At 44.1% G+C, this 16,529-nt stretch overlaps 2 protein-coding genes across 6 annotated transcripts; both read right to left on the bottom strand.

The window, feature by feature from the left end:
- Positions 1-1,149: 1,149 nt before the first annotated feature.
- Positions 1,150-7,838, bottom strand: mcm10 (minichromosome maintenance 10 replication initiation factor). Of its 3 annotated transcripts, none has more exons than XM_019276573.2 (18): positions 7,543-7,838; positions 7,009-7,067; positions 6,598-6,903; positions 6,286-6,489; positions 6,058-6,198; positions 5,754-5,964; positions 5,486-5,651; positions 5,011-5,178; positions 3,772-3,888; positions 3,482-3,678; positions 3,143-3,237; positions 2,939-3,052; positions 2,319-2,813; positions 2,064-2,194; positions 1,864-1,977; positions 1,623-1,768; positions 1,463-1,505; positions 1,150-1,376 (listed from the first exon to the last, which is right to left on the bottom strand). In XM_019276573.2, the coding sequence occupies exons 2-18, from the start codon at positions 7,013-7,015 to the stop codon at positions 1,293-1,295; spliced, it is 2,739 nt and encodes a 912-aa protein (XP_019132118.2). In that variant the 5' UTR covers positions 7,016-7,067; positions 7,543-7,838; the 3' UTR covers positions 1,150-1,292. The 3 variants fall into 3 exon arrangements, with proteins under 3 accessions (XP_019132118.2, XP_019132117.2, XP_019132119.2); XM_019276572.2 differs by having other exon boundaries at positions 7,611-7,838; XM_019276574.2 differs by having other exon boundaries at positions 6,058-6,195; positions 7,611-7,838.
- Positions 7,839-9,915: 2,077 nt separating this feature from the next.
- On the bottom strand, positions 9,916-16,526 carry optn (optineurin). Of its 3 annotated transcripts, none has more exons than XM_010745429.3 (13): positions 16,370-16,512; positions 15,142-15,266; positions 14,659-14,855; positions 14,310-14,471; positions 14,022-14,206; positions 13,826-13,928; positions 13,192-13,307; positions 12,874-13,023; positions 12,670-12,754; positions 12,388-12,546; positions 12,163-12,305; positions 11,800-11,882; positions 9,916-10,740 (listed from the first exon to the last, which is right to left on the bottom strand). In XM_010745429.3, exons 2-13 carry the CDS (start codon positions 15,260-15,262, stop codon positions 10,628-10,630), a joined length of 1,617 nt encoding a protein of 538 aa, XP_010743731.2. In that variant the 5' UTR covers positions 15,263-15,266; positions 16,370-16,512; the 3' UTR covers positions 9,916-10,627. The 3 variants fall into 3 exon arrangements, with proteins under 3 accessions (XP_010743731.2, XP_010743732.2, XP_027141194.1); XM_010745430.3 differs by having other exon boundaries at positions 10,604-10,740; positions 16,439-16,526; XM_027285393.1 differs by lacking the exon at positions 16,370-16,512 and adding an exon at positions 16,294-16,315 and having other exon boundaries at positions 10,604-10,740.
- Between the last annotated feature and the right edge of the window lie 3 nt (positions 16,527-16,529).

Raw genomic sequence — 16,529 nt, 5'->3', positions numbered from 1 at the left:
CTCATGCTAGCACTGTCTGGTATTTAAAGTATTTAACGGCAGGAAGGCTGCATGGAAGAAAAGAAGATGAGGTGAGCTGCAGAAGTCATTAGTCTAAAATGAATTCCACATTCCAGAGTGGAAATATTAGACACAAACTTGGCAAAGAAAGACAGAAGAGATGTAGAGTGCATAAAAAAGATACAGTAGCAGCGGTATAATGAGCAGAAATGAAACCCTCAGAATGATGCGGCACGGCACTCCACATGTGCTAATCACACAGCTTCGAATCCAAAAGCCTTATTTTATCTCTATACTGTGATTCCATCTCCAAACCTTTGCTGCTTTAGGCCAACTGGATTGGCTGGCTGATTTGAGCGAGCGCCACCTGGCTTCGGTCATGGCGTCAACACATGGAGTGTGTTAGAGCAGTGATTCTCAAAAATGTGGTCTGTGGCACTCTGCTAGAAAGTCCAGGAAAAGTTCAGATTCATTCATTTAAATTACCCGGATGTAAAAGTTTGATTTGTGAATCTAAAATAGTTGATAGATTATGCTCTTCACTCCCACCGGTCAAGCACACACTGTGAGTACTCTGTGTTGAGCACATTATTTGTTAGGGGGGGTGCTTGGTTGTAAAGAAACAGAGAACCTCTGTGATTGAGGATGTAATATATAACAATAACTCCCTACGGATATAATAAACAAGTGCTGTTACATACATTTTTTATTTATAAGAAACCTACCTTACTTTTCCTACATTTCCCAAGATACCTTTCAACAACCCATGCAGGAAAAAGCATGCAAATGTTGCTTTAATCACGTCCCTTTGCTCAGATGTAACCTGGCTTTTATGTGCATTCATGGCACAAAAAAAAAAAAAGGTATTTGAAAAGAAAACGCTGAAGTTGGTTTAAGATTGTCTCAAAGGACAGCAGACGTTTTGGCATGTTGCAGCAGGAAAAGCATGTGTTCCTAATAACATTAACAATAGCTCTGTTCTGTTCAGTCCCAGTAAGTCATGACAGTGTGACAGTGAGCCAGCAGGAGCAAAACCGGGACACTAAAACTAAAGCGGCTAAATGGGATTCAGCCAAATTTTTATTATTAACGGCTGTTTTTCCTACCATCACATCTCAAAATGTATTTTGGGAAAAAGACTATGAGAGATGAAATGTTGCAAATTATTACTTTAATCACCTTATCTCCAGCATTTCCAATGTTTCCACAGACATTCACGTATACATCATCAATAACAAATCAATAAACTTTAAAAATCTAAACGTGCTCCCTCAGCGAGCAGCTCGGTGTCATCACTTCGCACTGTTGAGGAACTTGCCGTGCTCCTCTCCTCGAGGCAGGAGGAGCTCTCCACCGATCTTGGGTCCAGATTTCTCCTGAAATAAAATATAAAAAGCAACATCAGGTCTATTTCACTGAAATATGTTTTCTTTCTTTGATCTGAGTCAGAGAGAGATTTTACCTTCAGCATCCCGTCACGCTCCCATTTAAACAGACCGCAGTTACTGAAATGGTAAAACATTAGTATGTTAGAATATATATTTCTACGTTTCCGTGAGTGCTGGGAGCGCTGAAAAACTTTGAATGAATGAGAAAGAGATGACAAGAGCATGGAGTCTTACCTGCAGTGTTTGTTGGGCAGTCTGTCCAGAGCGATGCATCTCTGTCCACACGGACATTTGAAGAAACGCTTCACGGCGTCGTGCCACCGCAGATCATGATTCTGCTCCACACAACGATCCGCCGGCTTGAAGTACGTGTAACTACACTGGAGGCAAGAGCATTTATGATCGTTTTAGGATTAATACACCAAGAGAGCAACTTTTTGTTTGAACATCCTCATATCTGAATTTAACTCGGTACCTTTTTACAGGTAACGGCACGACACTTCATCTCTCTGATGCCCTTCATCTTCTCCTCCATCTGCTCCTTTTTCACCAGAGGATCAAAGTAGCGCTCCTGCACTTGGTACTCCGCCTGAGAGGGACAACATTCAGTGATGTCAGACACACTTTACAATGTTTGAAATATGGAAATGCGGCTGGATGTGCTGAAAAACGTACCGCCTGTAGTGCTGCCCCGTGAAGGGATTTGGCGTTGAGGATCTTTTGAAACTCCTCTGACTGGACGTAAAGGAGTTTATCTCGCTTCTTCTTCAGGGCCGGTTCCTGTTCCTCGTTGCTGGAGGACCCACCTGCATGGCAAGTAAAAGGACACGTTATGACGAGCAACAATTAAGCTGATCTATAGACGAGAATTCAAAATTTTACTAACATCTAAATCTATCTATATATGTGTGTGTGTATGTGTGTCCTCACCCTTAGGTGAGGTGAGATTCCTCTCCACCCGAGCGTTTATCTCCGTGTCGTTACTCCTCTTCCTCTTCACAGCGTTGGGGTCTTCCTTTTCCAGTCCCGTCCCTTTGGCTCTCAGCTTCTTCAGAGCAGCCATCTTGGCGGCTGATAGGCTGAGGCCACTGGGGGCGGGCGCAGGTGGTGGGCTGTTCTCAAAGAAGAGGATGTCTTCCCCTTCAGTGAAGCCTCGGCCCAGGGTGGGGACGTGGGGAGCCGAGGGGCTTTGGGTGGCCTTGGGGACCTCAGAAGCTGCTTTTGGGGACGTCAGGCCGACCCGGCTTAGTGAGGAGGAGGATGACCCAGGTGTGGGTCCAGCTGAGCTCTGCAGTACTCTCTTCTGGATCTCCGCTGCCCTCTGCCGGCGGTTCTGCAGGAACTCCTTCTGCTTCTGTTTCTGCTGCTTCAGCAGGTCCGAGGCGGAGATGGACTGAAGTGGAGCTGCAGCTGCATTTTTGGAGACTGAGGATGGACGACAACGTCAACATAAAGCTACTGCACCGATCTGAGATCAACCCAGGCTGCAGACAATTCTTTATTTATGTTACGAGCAGTGAAAGGCACAGCAATGTTTCCGGGTTGTGTACCTGCTTGGCTGTTCTGCGTTAAGTGCTTCTTCAGCTGCAGAGCTCCAGGCGTTGGCATCGACAACAGGCCCTTGAATTCATTCGAACAACCAGAAACTTCACCGGACTGCACGGCTACGGGAAACACAAACGTGAGAATCTTTATCAACCTGGTTTGTGCCGGCTTGTAAATGTGTTTGTGAATGGGAGTGTGTCAGTTCTCACCAAGCCTTTTGGCCTGATCGACGAGCTGAGCTGAGCCCTTCACGAACAGCTTGTCCAGAGTCTTCTGGGTGGGTTTGTTCGGTTTGGACGCCGTTCTGCAACACACACAGACCCGTTTAATGAAAATGTCAGGCAGCAGGTCCAACACGATGTTCCTGGCTTTGTAAGCTGCAGTTAGTCCTGCACACACTGACTTCACACACTATAAAAGTGAAAATATAACTGCAGCCAGAATTCAACTGACAGGGTTGTGACTGCAGTATGTATTGCTGTCTCGCTACAGCATGTCCTGGAACAGTCGGGAGAAGTTGACTGCAAAACAACGACAACATGACTCACAGTGAGGCGGCGCAGGCGGCTGAGGACATGCCGCCGTAGTAGAAGCCGTCCTGACACAGACGCTCCCTCAGGCCTCCGCCCTTCCCCTTCACCTTGTTGGGAGCTTTCCCAGAAAACGACGACTGCAGCTCGGCCCTCTTGGAGCTCATCTTCTTATACTGAGCTTTGACGTGATACTGGCAGTACTGACACTCGTACTGTGAAAGAAACAAACACACAGAAACCGGCACGGCTGTCAGACACAGCGGAGTACTCCCAAAGTGAGGAACGGGAGAAGGAGATGGACCCACCATGTTGACGATCTGAGAGCAGGGCTCTCCGTTCTTCTTCGCCGCCTTGCAGGTGCCGTAATCCTGAGCTTCACCCATCAGCAGCACCTTCTGTGGATGATCCACCGTCAGGCTCACCTGCACATGTTCAACACAAGCTTTGAGTTTAATTTGTTTTATAGATTTATGATGTGTTGTCATTGTTATTGTCCTCAGTTACAAATCAAAAGAAAATGAATCAGCAACACGCTTAATAAGAAACAAATTGTTTTGGCCATTTTTTTTTACGCAAAAAGGACAAAAAAAATCTGTTTGAATTTGATTCTTTTTTCTGGTTTATTATTACAAACTGAATATCTTTTGCTTTAGACTGCAGGTTGGAGTGAATAAAATGATAGTGGACATTGTTGACTATTTTCTGACATGATGAGCAACGATTAATCTAAGAATAGAGAAAATAACACGCAGATTAAGTGATAATGATAATCTCCTGCCAGAGATGGATGGTAATATTGAAAATCAAAAAGAGGTTAAAAAGTGGGGCGGCATTTAGCTCTTTCCCAAATGTCATTCCCCATCTCCCTCCCCACGTTTCCTGTCGATCTTCAGCTGTTCTATCAATAAAAGGCAAAAGGCCAAAAAAATAATATAAAAAAAAAAGAAAGAAAAAAAAGTGGTTCAAAAGTAAAGTGCAAAAGGCCGAGCATCAGTGAAGCTACATAGTTTAGAGTGTGATGGAAAAAACAGTCAAACTCGATGCAGAAACAGTGAACAGCAACAAAGCTGCTGTAGTGCTAATAGTTTTCTGATACCGAAGCCAAAATTGTACCCTCTGTGTGTGTGTGTGTGTGTGTGTGTGTGTGTGTGTGTGTTGCAGTTGGCAACAGCTCTGGCTTTCCTCTCTTAACATCTCAGTTTGTCGAGCTATTTTCACCTACAGCACCAGTCTGCTTTCATTGGCCTTTAATGCCAAAAAAATCTCACAAACATTCAGTAAAATATAAAGGAGATGTTATCTCCTCACCACAAGTGAATACCAGTTCATTTTCATAAGGTAATGAGCTCAGAGCAACCTCAACATCCTGACCCATTCTCAGTTTTCACATCAACAGTCTTTTTTTTTTTTTTAACTACAGCGTTTGAGATTAATTCACAGCTTTGATTCTCTATCAAATCTAATTAAAGCCTCTCACTGACATGTAATTCAGATTCTGTATTAACATGAACGCACGTTCTATTCAGTTCAGATTGTCCACTCACCCCATCATATCCGTCTTTCTGCTTCATCGGGTTTGGGTTGAGAAGGCCGATGACAGTGCCCGGCTCCGTCTTCCAGTGCTCTTTATGAACTTCTCCAAACAGAAGCAGAGACACGTACACCTCCAGGTTATGGAGGTCGTTCAGTTTCCAGATGCTGAAGGTTTTGCCCTGCAGAGAGGAAGCACTCATTTAAAAAAAACATGGGACAATGCACAGTGATTCCAAAGTTATGAAACTGACTTTATACCAATCAAGATATGCCAGTTGGGGAAAGTGTCTGTTATTGAGTTTGTAAAGAATGTGAACTAAGCCTAAACATTTAGGGTCAGCATCAAAAAACAGGACACTGCTTGAAGAGTAATCTATAGATGAACTTTGACTTAAAAAATGTTGGATTTAGTTGGCAAATGTTTTTGCTCTTGGCAAAACGCAGTAGATTCTATCCAGAGATGGCAGGTTTGAGCGTTAGACCTACACTGCTGCTGCTTTGTGGCGTCGCCTTGTGGACCAGCACTGCGAAGGTCACCCAGTCGCTCTCCTCCAGCTTCTCCCGAGCCAAACGCTCCGGCACCTGCGACAGACGGATCAGGCGGCGGTCGGCCATCCTTCGGTCCATGTCGCTGGAGGAAACCCGTGGCTTTCTGAAAAGAGCCCAGATTTAAACTGAGACACTGGAAGAAGGTCTGGATATGTTTGTGTGTAATTTAAAAAAGCTGTGGTTTCTATCACGTCAGTGTCCTCACCTGAGCCGCAAACCTGAGTATTTCTCAACGCCCACATCTTTAGAAAGGGGAGGGAGAGAAGGAGGTTTAGGCTGCGCTGCTGATGCAGCTGGTGCAGCTCTGCTTTGAGACGACGGAGGTGAACGCAGAGGATTGCTGACCTTGCTGGTGCTCTCTGCTGGCTGGAAGGAGCTGCCAACCTTTATCTCTACCAGTGGCCCTCTGTTGTTTTCTGATGAGACAACAGTGAAGAAAATCCACTCAAACTGTGACCTTAAAATCATTTTAGTTTATGGAAATGGTTGCGTTACAATAAGTCCTATACCTGGTGACGTGCTGGGTTTGGGATGGTGGGCTACCCTGGGTTTGCGCTTGAAGGAGTCAGCATTGTTGAGCTGATCGAAAAAGTCAGAGGACTCCTGGAGCTTCACACCTCCTCCTCTGACAGGAGTGGATGAAGATGCTGCTGTCAGAAGATAAATCCAATTTATTCATCAGAAAATAGCAGAAGCAGCCAGCAGCAACCGTGGCTGGTGAGCCACTAAATGTTTACCTGCTTGTGTCTTTGTCTTCTGTGTGGCAGTGGCTGGTTTGCCCTGAGTCGTTTTGGAGGTGTTGAGTTTAGGGGTGGTTGGTTTGGGACTAGCCAAGCTCCCTGCAGTCTTGGCTGGAGTTGAAGATGAGGTAGAAGCCTTCTGGCTTGCTTCCAGCTGCTGCTGCAATCGCTGCATCTGCTCCTGCATGCGCCTGAGTTCATCTGAGGAAAGACAAAAAGCTCCACCATTAAACCCAACGAGCAGGCTAACTGAACTAAAACACATCGTAACAGGAAGCAGATCAGAGAAGAGAATGCAGCGCAGTTCACCTTGCAAATCCTCCTTCGATTTGTTCAGGCTCTCACAGGCTTCCCCTCCGCTTCCTTTCACTTGAGCGTCTTTGTCTTCATTTTCAATGTCATCCACGTCTCCGAAGAGATCTGATGCCACGTCCTCTGTCTGCACATCTCGCTCTTCCTCCTCCTCAATGCCATCTTTGTACTCCCCTTCATCATCGTCGTCATCATCATCAAACAGGCCATCCAAGTCGTCCGCCTGCTCCCGACCGTCCTGTTCTTCTCCGACGCCCTCGCTCTCAGCCAGCAGCGCTGTCAAAATGTCCAGATCATCCTCACCTGGGAAGAGAGAGAGAGAAGATGTCAACTGTCTTACGTCCTCACAGATTCATGAAGCTGTACTTTAATTTTTTTTTTTTTTTTTTTAAATCTCATGATACTCACTCTCCATTTTAAATGATTCGTTATCAGTGGTGCTGATTTCAGATTTCAGACCTTGTGACCTGCAAGAAGGCAGACATTGAAATGATTGTGTGTGGAGAGAAAAATAGACAATCAAATGAACGGCAGACCATGAATAAAAACATTTTCACGCTATATATATATATCTTCTATATATATATATATATATATATCTTTTAAAATATTGCATTAAACTAGTATTACACTATGGCACAGTGTGCAATACCAATAACACTAGAATATTTTGACCATAGTTGAAGTGCTATGTTGAGATAAGTTATGTCTGTGTAACCACACCGGTGTGTTTGTATAAGGACAAAGCACACAGTGGCAAACATTAGGCTGTATAATGTGAAGTCATTTCACTGCAGTCAGCCTGAGGCGACACTCCGCTTTACTGGCTCCATTCAAACAGACAGCAGTTCAACATTTAACACTGACTAAAGCGTAATAACTGTAACATCGCAGCTTGTTTGTATTTAAAGTTCCTCAGTGATACGGAGACAGACAGCTTACCTTGAGTCCTAGTGTCGCAGCTTGTTTGTATTTAAAGTTCCTCAGTGATAAGGAGACAGACAGCTCACCTTGAGTCCTAGTGTCGCAGCTTCGTGTCCTTTCCTGGCTCTAACGCAGCTCTGACAGATGTTACAGCTCCGTGCAGGCCGTCCGTGTGTCACTGGCTTCCTAATGATCAGAAGCGCGTCCGGCTGCGGACAGGTCATGAGTCATGTTTCATAAAAAGCAGAGCACAGAGCTCACATCTCACATCTCACATCTCATCTTTACAACCTCACTGAGAGCGAGGGAGAAACTCTAAACTGGCGCCAAACGAAGGACCCCGCTGTGTTGTCAAAGCTGTTGTAGGTGCCCAAAGATCTGCCTGACTGAAATAAAAGAGTGTGTGTGTGTCGTAGAAAAACTTTTCCATATGAGAACTAAATATCTTTAAAGTAAACTTTATTCTAAGATAATATATCTATATTACACTGAATTATTTTCTGCTAATATTGATTTTGTTGCAATGTTTGCCCACGGAGAGTCAGGAGCGTAAAAGGCGCCATAGCAAGGCGGCGCTACTGGACTTGGATGTATTTTGCCCTTTAATTTGTCTTACAGGCACACCTCCCTTTGTACTGTCTATTATCAAATGTCGCTCGGATTCACAGACACTGTTGTCAACTCTGTCCAATCCCCAACCATACCCTTTACAGTTATAGGCTTTAATCGATCTGTTTTCGATGGCTGATAAGTTAGGAGCCAGGGAGCAGTGTGCCTGGAAGGCAACACTCAGGGAATACACTTTGAATTTTATGTGTATTTCTTATTTCTATACACACTTTTATTTCTATTTGCAGTGTTTATATTGTTGTTTTATATTACTGTATTTTCTGTCTGTCTGATGTATCAAAAAGAGTATATTACTATTCTGTTTGAAGTTACTGTATGTCATAAAAGTATCCCAGTAGTATCCACTTTGTATAATAATAATTGCTCTAGAGCAGAGGTGTCCAAACTTTTTTTTTAAGAGGGTCAGATTTGACAATGTCACCAAATCTAAACCAGTCAGGCGTGAACAAATCTAAAAAACAGTTCTGCCTTTCTTTCACATCTGGAGTCACACAACACAGAATAAACTGTATGAACACGTTAAACTTGCATGAAGTTGATACAAATCTGAACCTCATGTTCATTTTAAACATGACTTATTATGAGTAATGCAAATTCTGTTAACATTTAATTCAAATCTCTAAATTGGAGCTAGAACCGTTTGGTAGAGAAGAGGAAGTACATTCAGCAGGTGGAGAGCAGTGATGATGACACTCCTTCATCACCTCTTCCAGGCCTTGGAGTCATATCTACAAACATGAGAGTGGTATCAATATTCTCATCTCACTCTTGCAACATCAAGCTACCTTTTGATCATCAAAGTCATATTTTATTTCTATTTCACACCAACTGTGACAGAACTGGCTATTTTGGTAATGTTGACACAAGTTGATTGTTTAGGACAGAAGTCACATGCACGGTATTCCATCATCACTATGACTGTATGAAATATCTATTCTAATTTAAAGGTCCAGTGAGTAGATTAAGGGGACTCTATTTACATAATTTAATATTCATAACTATGTTTTCATTAGTGAATAATCACTTAATTGTTGTTGTTTTTGTTTCTTCAGAATGAGCCTTTTATATCTACAGACACTGTGTGTCCTCTTCTATCGAGTCCACCATGTTAAATCACTATGTTTCTACATTAGCCCAAAACGGACCAGCTGAACACAGGCTGTAGATATTTGCAATTTCCGCACATTTTATGGTCACTGTAGTTTGTTCTTCATGCCTACAAGGAGAGGGAATTGTCAGTCTGCCCAAGCAGCTATTCTTTTGAATGTTGTGAGGTAATGTTCATTGTCATCATCAGCAGCGAGTGGCATCAACTTGGGGTCCCTGTAAACATGTGGTGCCCTCTGGCGGTGGTACAGCCAGCTGGCTTGCTGACTGGCCCTCAGTCCAGGGTCTATCTCATTGATGCCATCATCAACTACTCGCTCAGTTCTGCTCTCACATTCATCTCCCAGTTCTTTTACTTGCGCTTGGATCTGCATGCTTCTTCATCTCAGTTCTTGCGTATTGACTCTTCAGATTATCAGGGTTGCTGGCTGCTGTGGCCCCCTGCTGGTCAGCTGCAACACCTGGCGCACCATCATCTGGATCCTGATGATGGTGCTCTGTCTTTCTAGCACCTCTTTTCATGGTGTCGCCCTCCATGTGTTGCCAGGCCTCAACTTCTGACACCACTTGACCCACTCAGGCAACTGACACAAACACTTGTTGAGTCTGTGAAATAATCTTAATCTTATGTCATAAAATGAGAAAAAGCCGACAGACATTTGCAGATCATTATTTTTATTCACAGAATAACATGGAATCAGAAGAGCAGGGTGTTGGTGCCTCCTGCACATACGAAGGCTGTCACTTAAAGTGATAGAATGATTAACAAGTTAAATATATATTATGTTTAAAATACCAGATACCATATGCACTGTCAAAATAAAATCTATATCTTCATATTAAAGTGCCTACATGGTGCATATGCTCCTTTTCCCAACACCAACAAACCAATCATGAGGGAAAAAAAGCCTTCAGAGAGCAAACAAATGCGACTTGTAAATGCTGAACTGACTTAATGTGTGAACGTGCAGGCAGAGAGCACCAAACTGAAATCATACCAAAGTGTCTGTCCAGTTTCCATTTTTGATATTCCAGCCTTAAAGAAATGAAACTTCATCTCCTTCATTATGTATGTGCCACATGACATGGGTACAAAAAGAGACTTAAAGATGTGTCCTACAATATTTCCCTCTTCTATTTCAAATCTTTCTAAGCAATTTTCAAATTTAATAAACTAACAAGCCATTTATTTCCAGACTTGAAATCCTTCTCGTTAAATCCTACCAAATTCAAACTGTTTCCATCTTGTCACTATCGAGTGTGTGTCTCAGGATCTGAGTAGAGGTACAGGTAAAAGCAGAGGAAGACTCAGATTACAGTGCTAAAAGGAGCTGCAGTTGCTGTGAATGCTTGTACAGATGGAGGTCTAGTTGATGCAGTCCATGATGTGGATCTGCAGGGAGTCCAGGTCTGGCAGGATCTCGTTGCACTTGGGACAGGCGTGTTCGGGAATATTCCCCTGATGCTGCCAATCAGCTCCTGAGAGGCAGAGACAATGATCACAAGCTGAACATGTCGCAACAAGTTCGACCAATCGAAATCTGTTTATTTGCTTTCTTGCCAAGAGTTACATGAGAAGATCGATATGACTTTCATATCTGTACGCTAAAAATGAATCTAGAACCAGAAGCCAGGTTAGCTTAGCTTAGCATAAAGACTGGACACAGGGGGAAACAGCTAGCCTACCTAGGAAGTTACAGTCTGGTTATATTTCCGGCCGGATCAGTGAGGAACAGGAAAACTCCAGGAAGTCTCTAGCCCAGCCAAGAACAGCCATTTCCTCTTTCTTCCAGTCTTTCTTCTAACCAAAGCTAACTGTCTCCTGGCTTTAGCATCATATTTAGCATACAGACATGAGAGTGGTATGTATCTTCTCAACTAACTTGGCAAGAAAAGGAGTGAGCATATTACCCAAAATGACAAATTATTCTTTAAAAGCTCCATCAAACTGTTGTGGAGAAATTGCTGAAGTCAAAGGTCAATGGTGAGGTGAGAAAGAAAGAAAGTGTTCAGGAGCCTCTGATGTCTTATGCTGTATTATTTATTGACGATTGATCAAGGAGAATTAGAGACACTCTCAAAGTTCATCAGAAGTGCCTGAGTCGGTCTCAGATTCTGCCCAACTCATCCTGGTGGTCAGACTTTAAAGTCCAAGATAACACCACAAATACTATACACCCAGAATTAGTCACAGAGAATGTCTTTACCCATGGAGGTGTTATTGTCAGCATATTCTAGTCTGGAGACACAGATGTCTGTTTACGCAGATTGGAACGTCAATAACAAGCTATCTATTATGACTAGGAAGGCAGCAAAAGGTCTCTTCGACCCTGGACACCACAGTGTTGAGATATGGTGGCACTTAGTCTAAAACAAACAATTAATACTGCCGAGGACCTCAAGGCCCACACGTGACCTCAAGTAACCTAAGGATAGAAAATTCCATAACACAAACCAGGTAAAAGACGTGGAATTTGTAAACAGCCTGAGAGGAAATATGCCTGGAAGTCTACGCTCAGGACATAAAAACCAATGTACCTCTTCCGACCAGAGTAGCGCCGGCTCCGTGTGTACTCCCTCCCATTGATACGTGTCTCCTCTGCATCTCATTCAGCGACCGCCTGTAAAGAAACACAAGTTAAACTGTTGGAGGAAAGAGAACTGGGTCCCCACTGAGAAACAGGTCCACACAGTCCAAGTCATGCTGTCGTGCTAATGTGTCGACTTCACAGTTATCCTGGAGAGTGTGTGTTTCCCAGCGTGTCCCTAGTGGCATGTATTGTCGTCTGTCACAAGCTCTATTACAGTGTGAAAAGGAACCAGACTACCACTAAAAAAGATAATGAAGTGAACTGGACTACAGGTGTGGAACCAGACTTGGTCTTCTGTTTGAGTCCGTACCGTCCCAGTGAGTCCATCTCCTCCTGCAGGTGAGTGTTCTGCTTCTTTACATACTCCAGCTGAGCGGCCAGACGTTCCCTCTCTTCATGAAGCTTCTCCCTCGCTGCTCGCTCTGCATAGAAGTCTGAGGAATAGACCTCTGCCTGCACACAGAGTTCAGAAAGAAGTGTGATGACAGCTGGTTAAATGAAACAAAATGTACAAAACATTTATGTGTGCGCTGACCTGAGCCTGGAACACAGATATGGTCTCCAGCTCCTTCTCCTTCTGGAAGATCTCCTGCTTCATGAGATCAATCTTTTCCTGTTTAGCAGCCAGGGCCTCTTCAGCAGCAGTCAGTCGCTCCTGCAGCTGGTCCACCACCTCCTTCTGCACCGTGTGAGACTGCAGGAGCAGAGGGCAAAGGTCAAACACGCCTGGCTCTCATTTCTTATTGTTTATAGTCTCAGAACTGCATGGAGTTTGCTCAAATCAGAAAAGGCTCCTCATTATGCTCCATAAACTGACCTCTTTCTTCTTCATCTCCTCTTTGAGTTCGTTGTAGTCTTCAAACAGTTTGGTGTAAGCATCCTTTAGCTGGGCCAGGTTGTTCCTGTAAAGGAGGAAGGACGCATTCAAGTTTCTTGTTTTTCTGGAGAGTAAATGCCGTTGAGATTGAAAATAAGCAGTGAATGTCTCTGTATTCAGTATATGTGGGTGGGTGTGTCTGACCTCTCCTCCCCAGCCTTCCTCTGCTCCAGCTGGCTCTGGGCCTGCATGCTGTCCAGCTGCAGCTTCAGTCGGTCATTCTCCGACTGAACAGCCTGTTTTTCCACCAGCTGGGCCTTCAGAGTGGTCACGTCCTGCTCCACCTCCCGACATCTAGACACAGTAGGAAAACGTCCAGATTCAACATCGGAACACAGATTAAAAGAGGAAACCTTTGCATGTGTGTGCTTTTCTTTAAAGATCCAAACATGAATAGAACATATAGACATCCTTTTCATGGGTTAGTGTTTAAAGTAAAGATCTGTGCAGTGTGGGTATAACCTGTCCTGCAGGTTCTTCTTCATATCTTCTGCTTCATCCAGCTTACTCTGGGCCTGCTGCAGTTCTTTGAACAGCGTCATCATTTGAGACTTGAGATTCTCCACCTCAGATGCTGCCTGCAAATATTTGTGCGACACACAAAACATTGCGATAAGGAAACAAAATATGCAACCATCAGCTGACCTCTGCCAGATATGGCAATGATTATGGATCAGTAACAGTCTGCAGAGATGAGACTACAAAATCATGTAGAAATTGGTATATTTCTGTTTGGCAGTACAAACCAAAACACAGAACACCTGCAGTACCACTGTAAAAACTCTGAGCTCACAATCCGGGCAGCATAACTAACTAACTGAGTCCACATTAGCAAACAGCAGCTGCAGTCTGCAGCAGTTTACTCTACTGTCCACTGAAACTGATGTACAGGGCGCAGAGTGTGAATAACAGAGATATCATTCACCTGATTATACATCAGTGTAGCATCAACATGATTCTAAATCTGTTATTTTATGATAGAGAAGTTACATAATGCTGCTTTAAATGTCATCAGAATGCAGAGTCTACACTGTATGTATTCTTCATGACTGCAAACATTTCCTCCCTCTGCTAAATTTACTAGTGAGCAAAATACCTTTTCCTCTTTCCCAGAATCCTCCTTGGGTTCTGTAGTTTCTTCTTGGGTGGTCTGCGTTGATTCATCTACACTGCTCTTCCTCTCCTCCAGCTCTCTAATTCTGTTGCATGATTTGATTCAAGTGAATGTTAAAAAACACATTTCAAGAAGTGAGATAAGATAAATTTGGATTATTTAAGTTGCCGTCGTCTACCTGGCAGCAGACTCCTGCAACAGGGCCTGCAGCCGCTCGGCCCGCTGCGTCTCGTTCCTGAGTGACTGGAGGAGCTGGCTGACGGTCACCTCCTCACTGTCCAGCCGGGACGCCGTCATGCTCAGGTCCGGACGTCTGGTCCGCTCTGAACCGCACACATCGTTCACACCGTCTACGCCTCCATCCTGTGAAGAAAAACACCCAGTTAGATCGCAAACTTTGGTTTATACCCCACTATAAGTTCATCACAATCACAGAACCAAACTGTGGGCGTGGGTTGCTCTTCACCGTAACCCTGATGATCTCAATGAAGGAGTCGTCATGCGAGTCCTGGTCCGCCTTCAGCTGCAGCTCAGAGTTCATGGCCACCAGGGCGTTCTTCTCCTCCTGCAGGCGAGCAACCTGGGCACGCAGGGCGTCAATCTCTGTGTTCTGATTGGATGACACCACCTGGAGACGACATCACAAGTCACTAACTCTAAGTAGTTAATATTAAGTAGTTAAAGTGTTCATTTGGTTTTAGTTTGACAGAAGCTGAAATCTAGTGAATTTTAATGTACAATTAGAAATATATGACATAAGCTGCTCTCACCCAAAATCTAACAAATAAACACAAGTATTATCAGTCCACCCTCACCATTAAGCCCCCGGTCTTCCCATCCTTTCCCGGTCTCTGGCTCAGCTCCTGGTTTTGGAGCGTCAGTGCTTCCATGTGCCTCCGAGCCTCTGCCAGCTTGCTCTCCAGGAAGCCCCGCTCCTCCCGCTGCTTCTCCCGCCACGCAGCCAGATCCTCGAAACGCTCCTTCATCGTCAGGTTGGTCTGACGCAGGGCCTCTGAGCGAGAGACACACACAGAGAATGTGAATAAATGCCAGAACATTTGAATTATGACCCTTTCCATAACTATCTTTCTTAACCTTCCCTCTCTCCGTACACCGTGTCAGAAACTCCACCCTGATGAGCCACCAGGAACACTGACCTTTGACCCAAGACACTCCTGATAAGGAGGACTGACAGATTACTGTTGCTGTTGAATAGTGCAGCAACAATCAATAAAAAGCTCAAATGAGAAACTTTCCCCTCAGCTCTGAACCAAACACCGCACGCCTTCTCATCTTACCCTTGAGGTCTCGGTTCTCCTGGATGAGGATGTTCATCTGCTGCAAGGTTTCCTCCAGCGTGCCGGACTGACTGGAAGAGCGAGAGATGTCGCCGTTCATCACGGGGCCTCCAGACGCCATGATGCTGAGAGGAAAGACAAGGAAAGACATTTAAATTCTTTTAAAACATTTTAGGATTTTAGTCCAGTGTGTCAGATTTAGACAGAGACTGAATATAATATTCACAAACATGTTTTAATTGTTGTATAATCACCTGAAATCAATAAGATTTGTCATATTGTGTATGTTTTATCACCTTGGAACGAGCCTTTTATATACAGAGGGAGCACTCTGACTGTTTGTCTGCCACCAGCATGACTTAATATAGCACTGTGAATGACTTTTAACTATATTTACTGTCATAGATATATATGTGCATGATACAAATGATCCAACGTGCATATCTGTATACTTGAAAGGTGTATCTATATATGTATATTGAACTCTTGTATGATTTTATTTTTTTCTTTTGGAGTGTATCTTAAGGCAGGCGCGGTGGCACCTAGTTTTAAAAATGATAACCTAAAGATGTTCCAGATGTTCTACAGATGAACCTCTGGAGAAATGTGATCCATGTTGCAGAGTCATATTCAGAAGAACATGTGCACAGACTCCAACCTATTTCTAACATGAACACACAATATGAACTCTGTCAGTGAAGTGTAAACACAGTGGTCCGTGCTGACATCACGGAGTGACTCAGTGTTTCAGCTCGCAGCAACGGAAATTCTCTCATCAAGCAGGTCACATGATTATTTAATTACATTACAATAACACAGAGCCTTGTGCCGTACACATACACACATAATGTGGGCTGCTTCTGCCCTCTTTCAACCACCTACTGAGCGACAACAGTGAAAAATAAATGTAGTTACAGCAACATGTAAGACAAGAGCTGAGTGTTGAAGTAACTTGTGACAGCGCAGTGGAAACCTGTGGGTTAACTTTAAAACAACCACCGACTGCCACACACACACTTTGTCTCCGTGAAAATATTAATAAGTCATATTTTTGTCCAGTACGTGCTCGCAGAGTTAACTTTCACTTTCTTTCGGTGGGCCTGTCCCGTGTACGACTCTTCGGTAAACGGTGAAAAGTTAGCAGCAACTTACACAACACAGCTGCGCTTCAGCTGGAGGCGAACTGCGTCACATCAAGTGTTTAACAAGCAGACGTGTGTGAACTCACCTGCTGTGGACTCCTCAAACACACACTGCGTGTTCACTCCACAAACACACAACACACACACGCACACACCTGGACAGACGGGAGAAATGCGTCGATCAACCGTCTACTGCTGCTTCTGGGCTGGAGCTACGTCAGGTCACACGCAGGAACCGCGCGCTTC

Source organism: Larimichthys crocea, chromosome XII, assembly GCF_000972845.2.
Source record: "Larimichthys crocea isolate SSNF chromosome XII, L_crocea_2.0, whole genome shotgun sequence".
Classification (NCBI taxonomy): domain Eukaryota; kingdom Metazoa; phylum Chordata; class Actinopteri; family Sciaenidae; genus Larimichthys; species Larimichthys crocea.
Note: the sequence above shows the minus strand (reverse complement) of the source record. Positions and strands in the feature narration are given on the sequence as shown.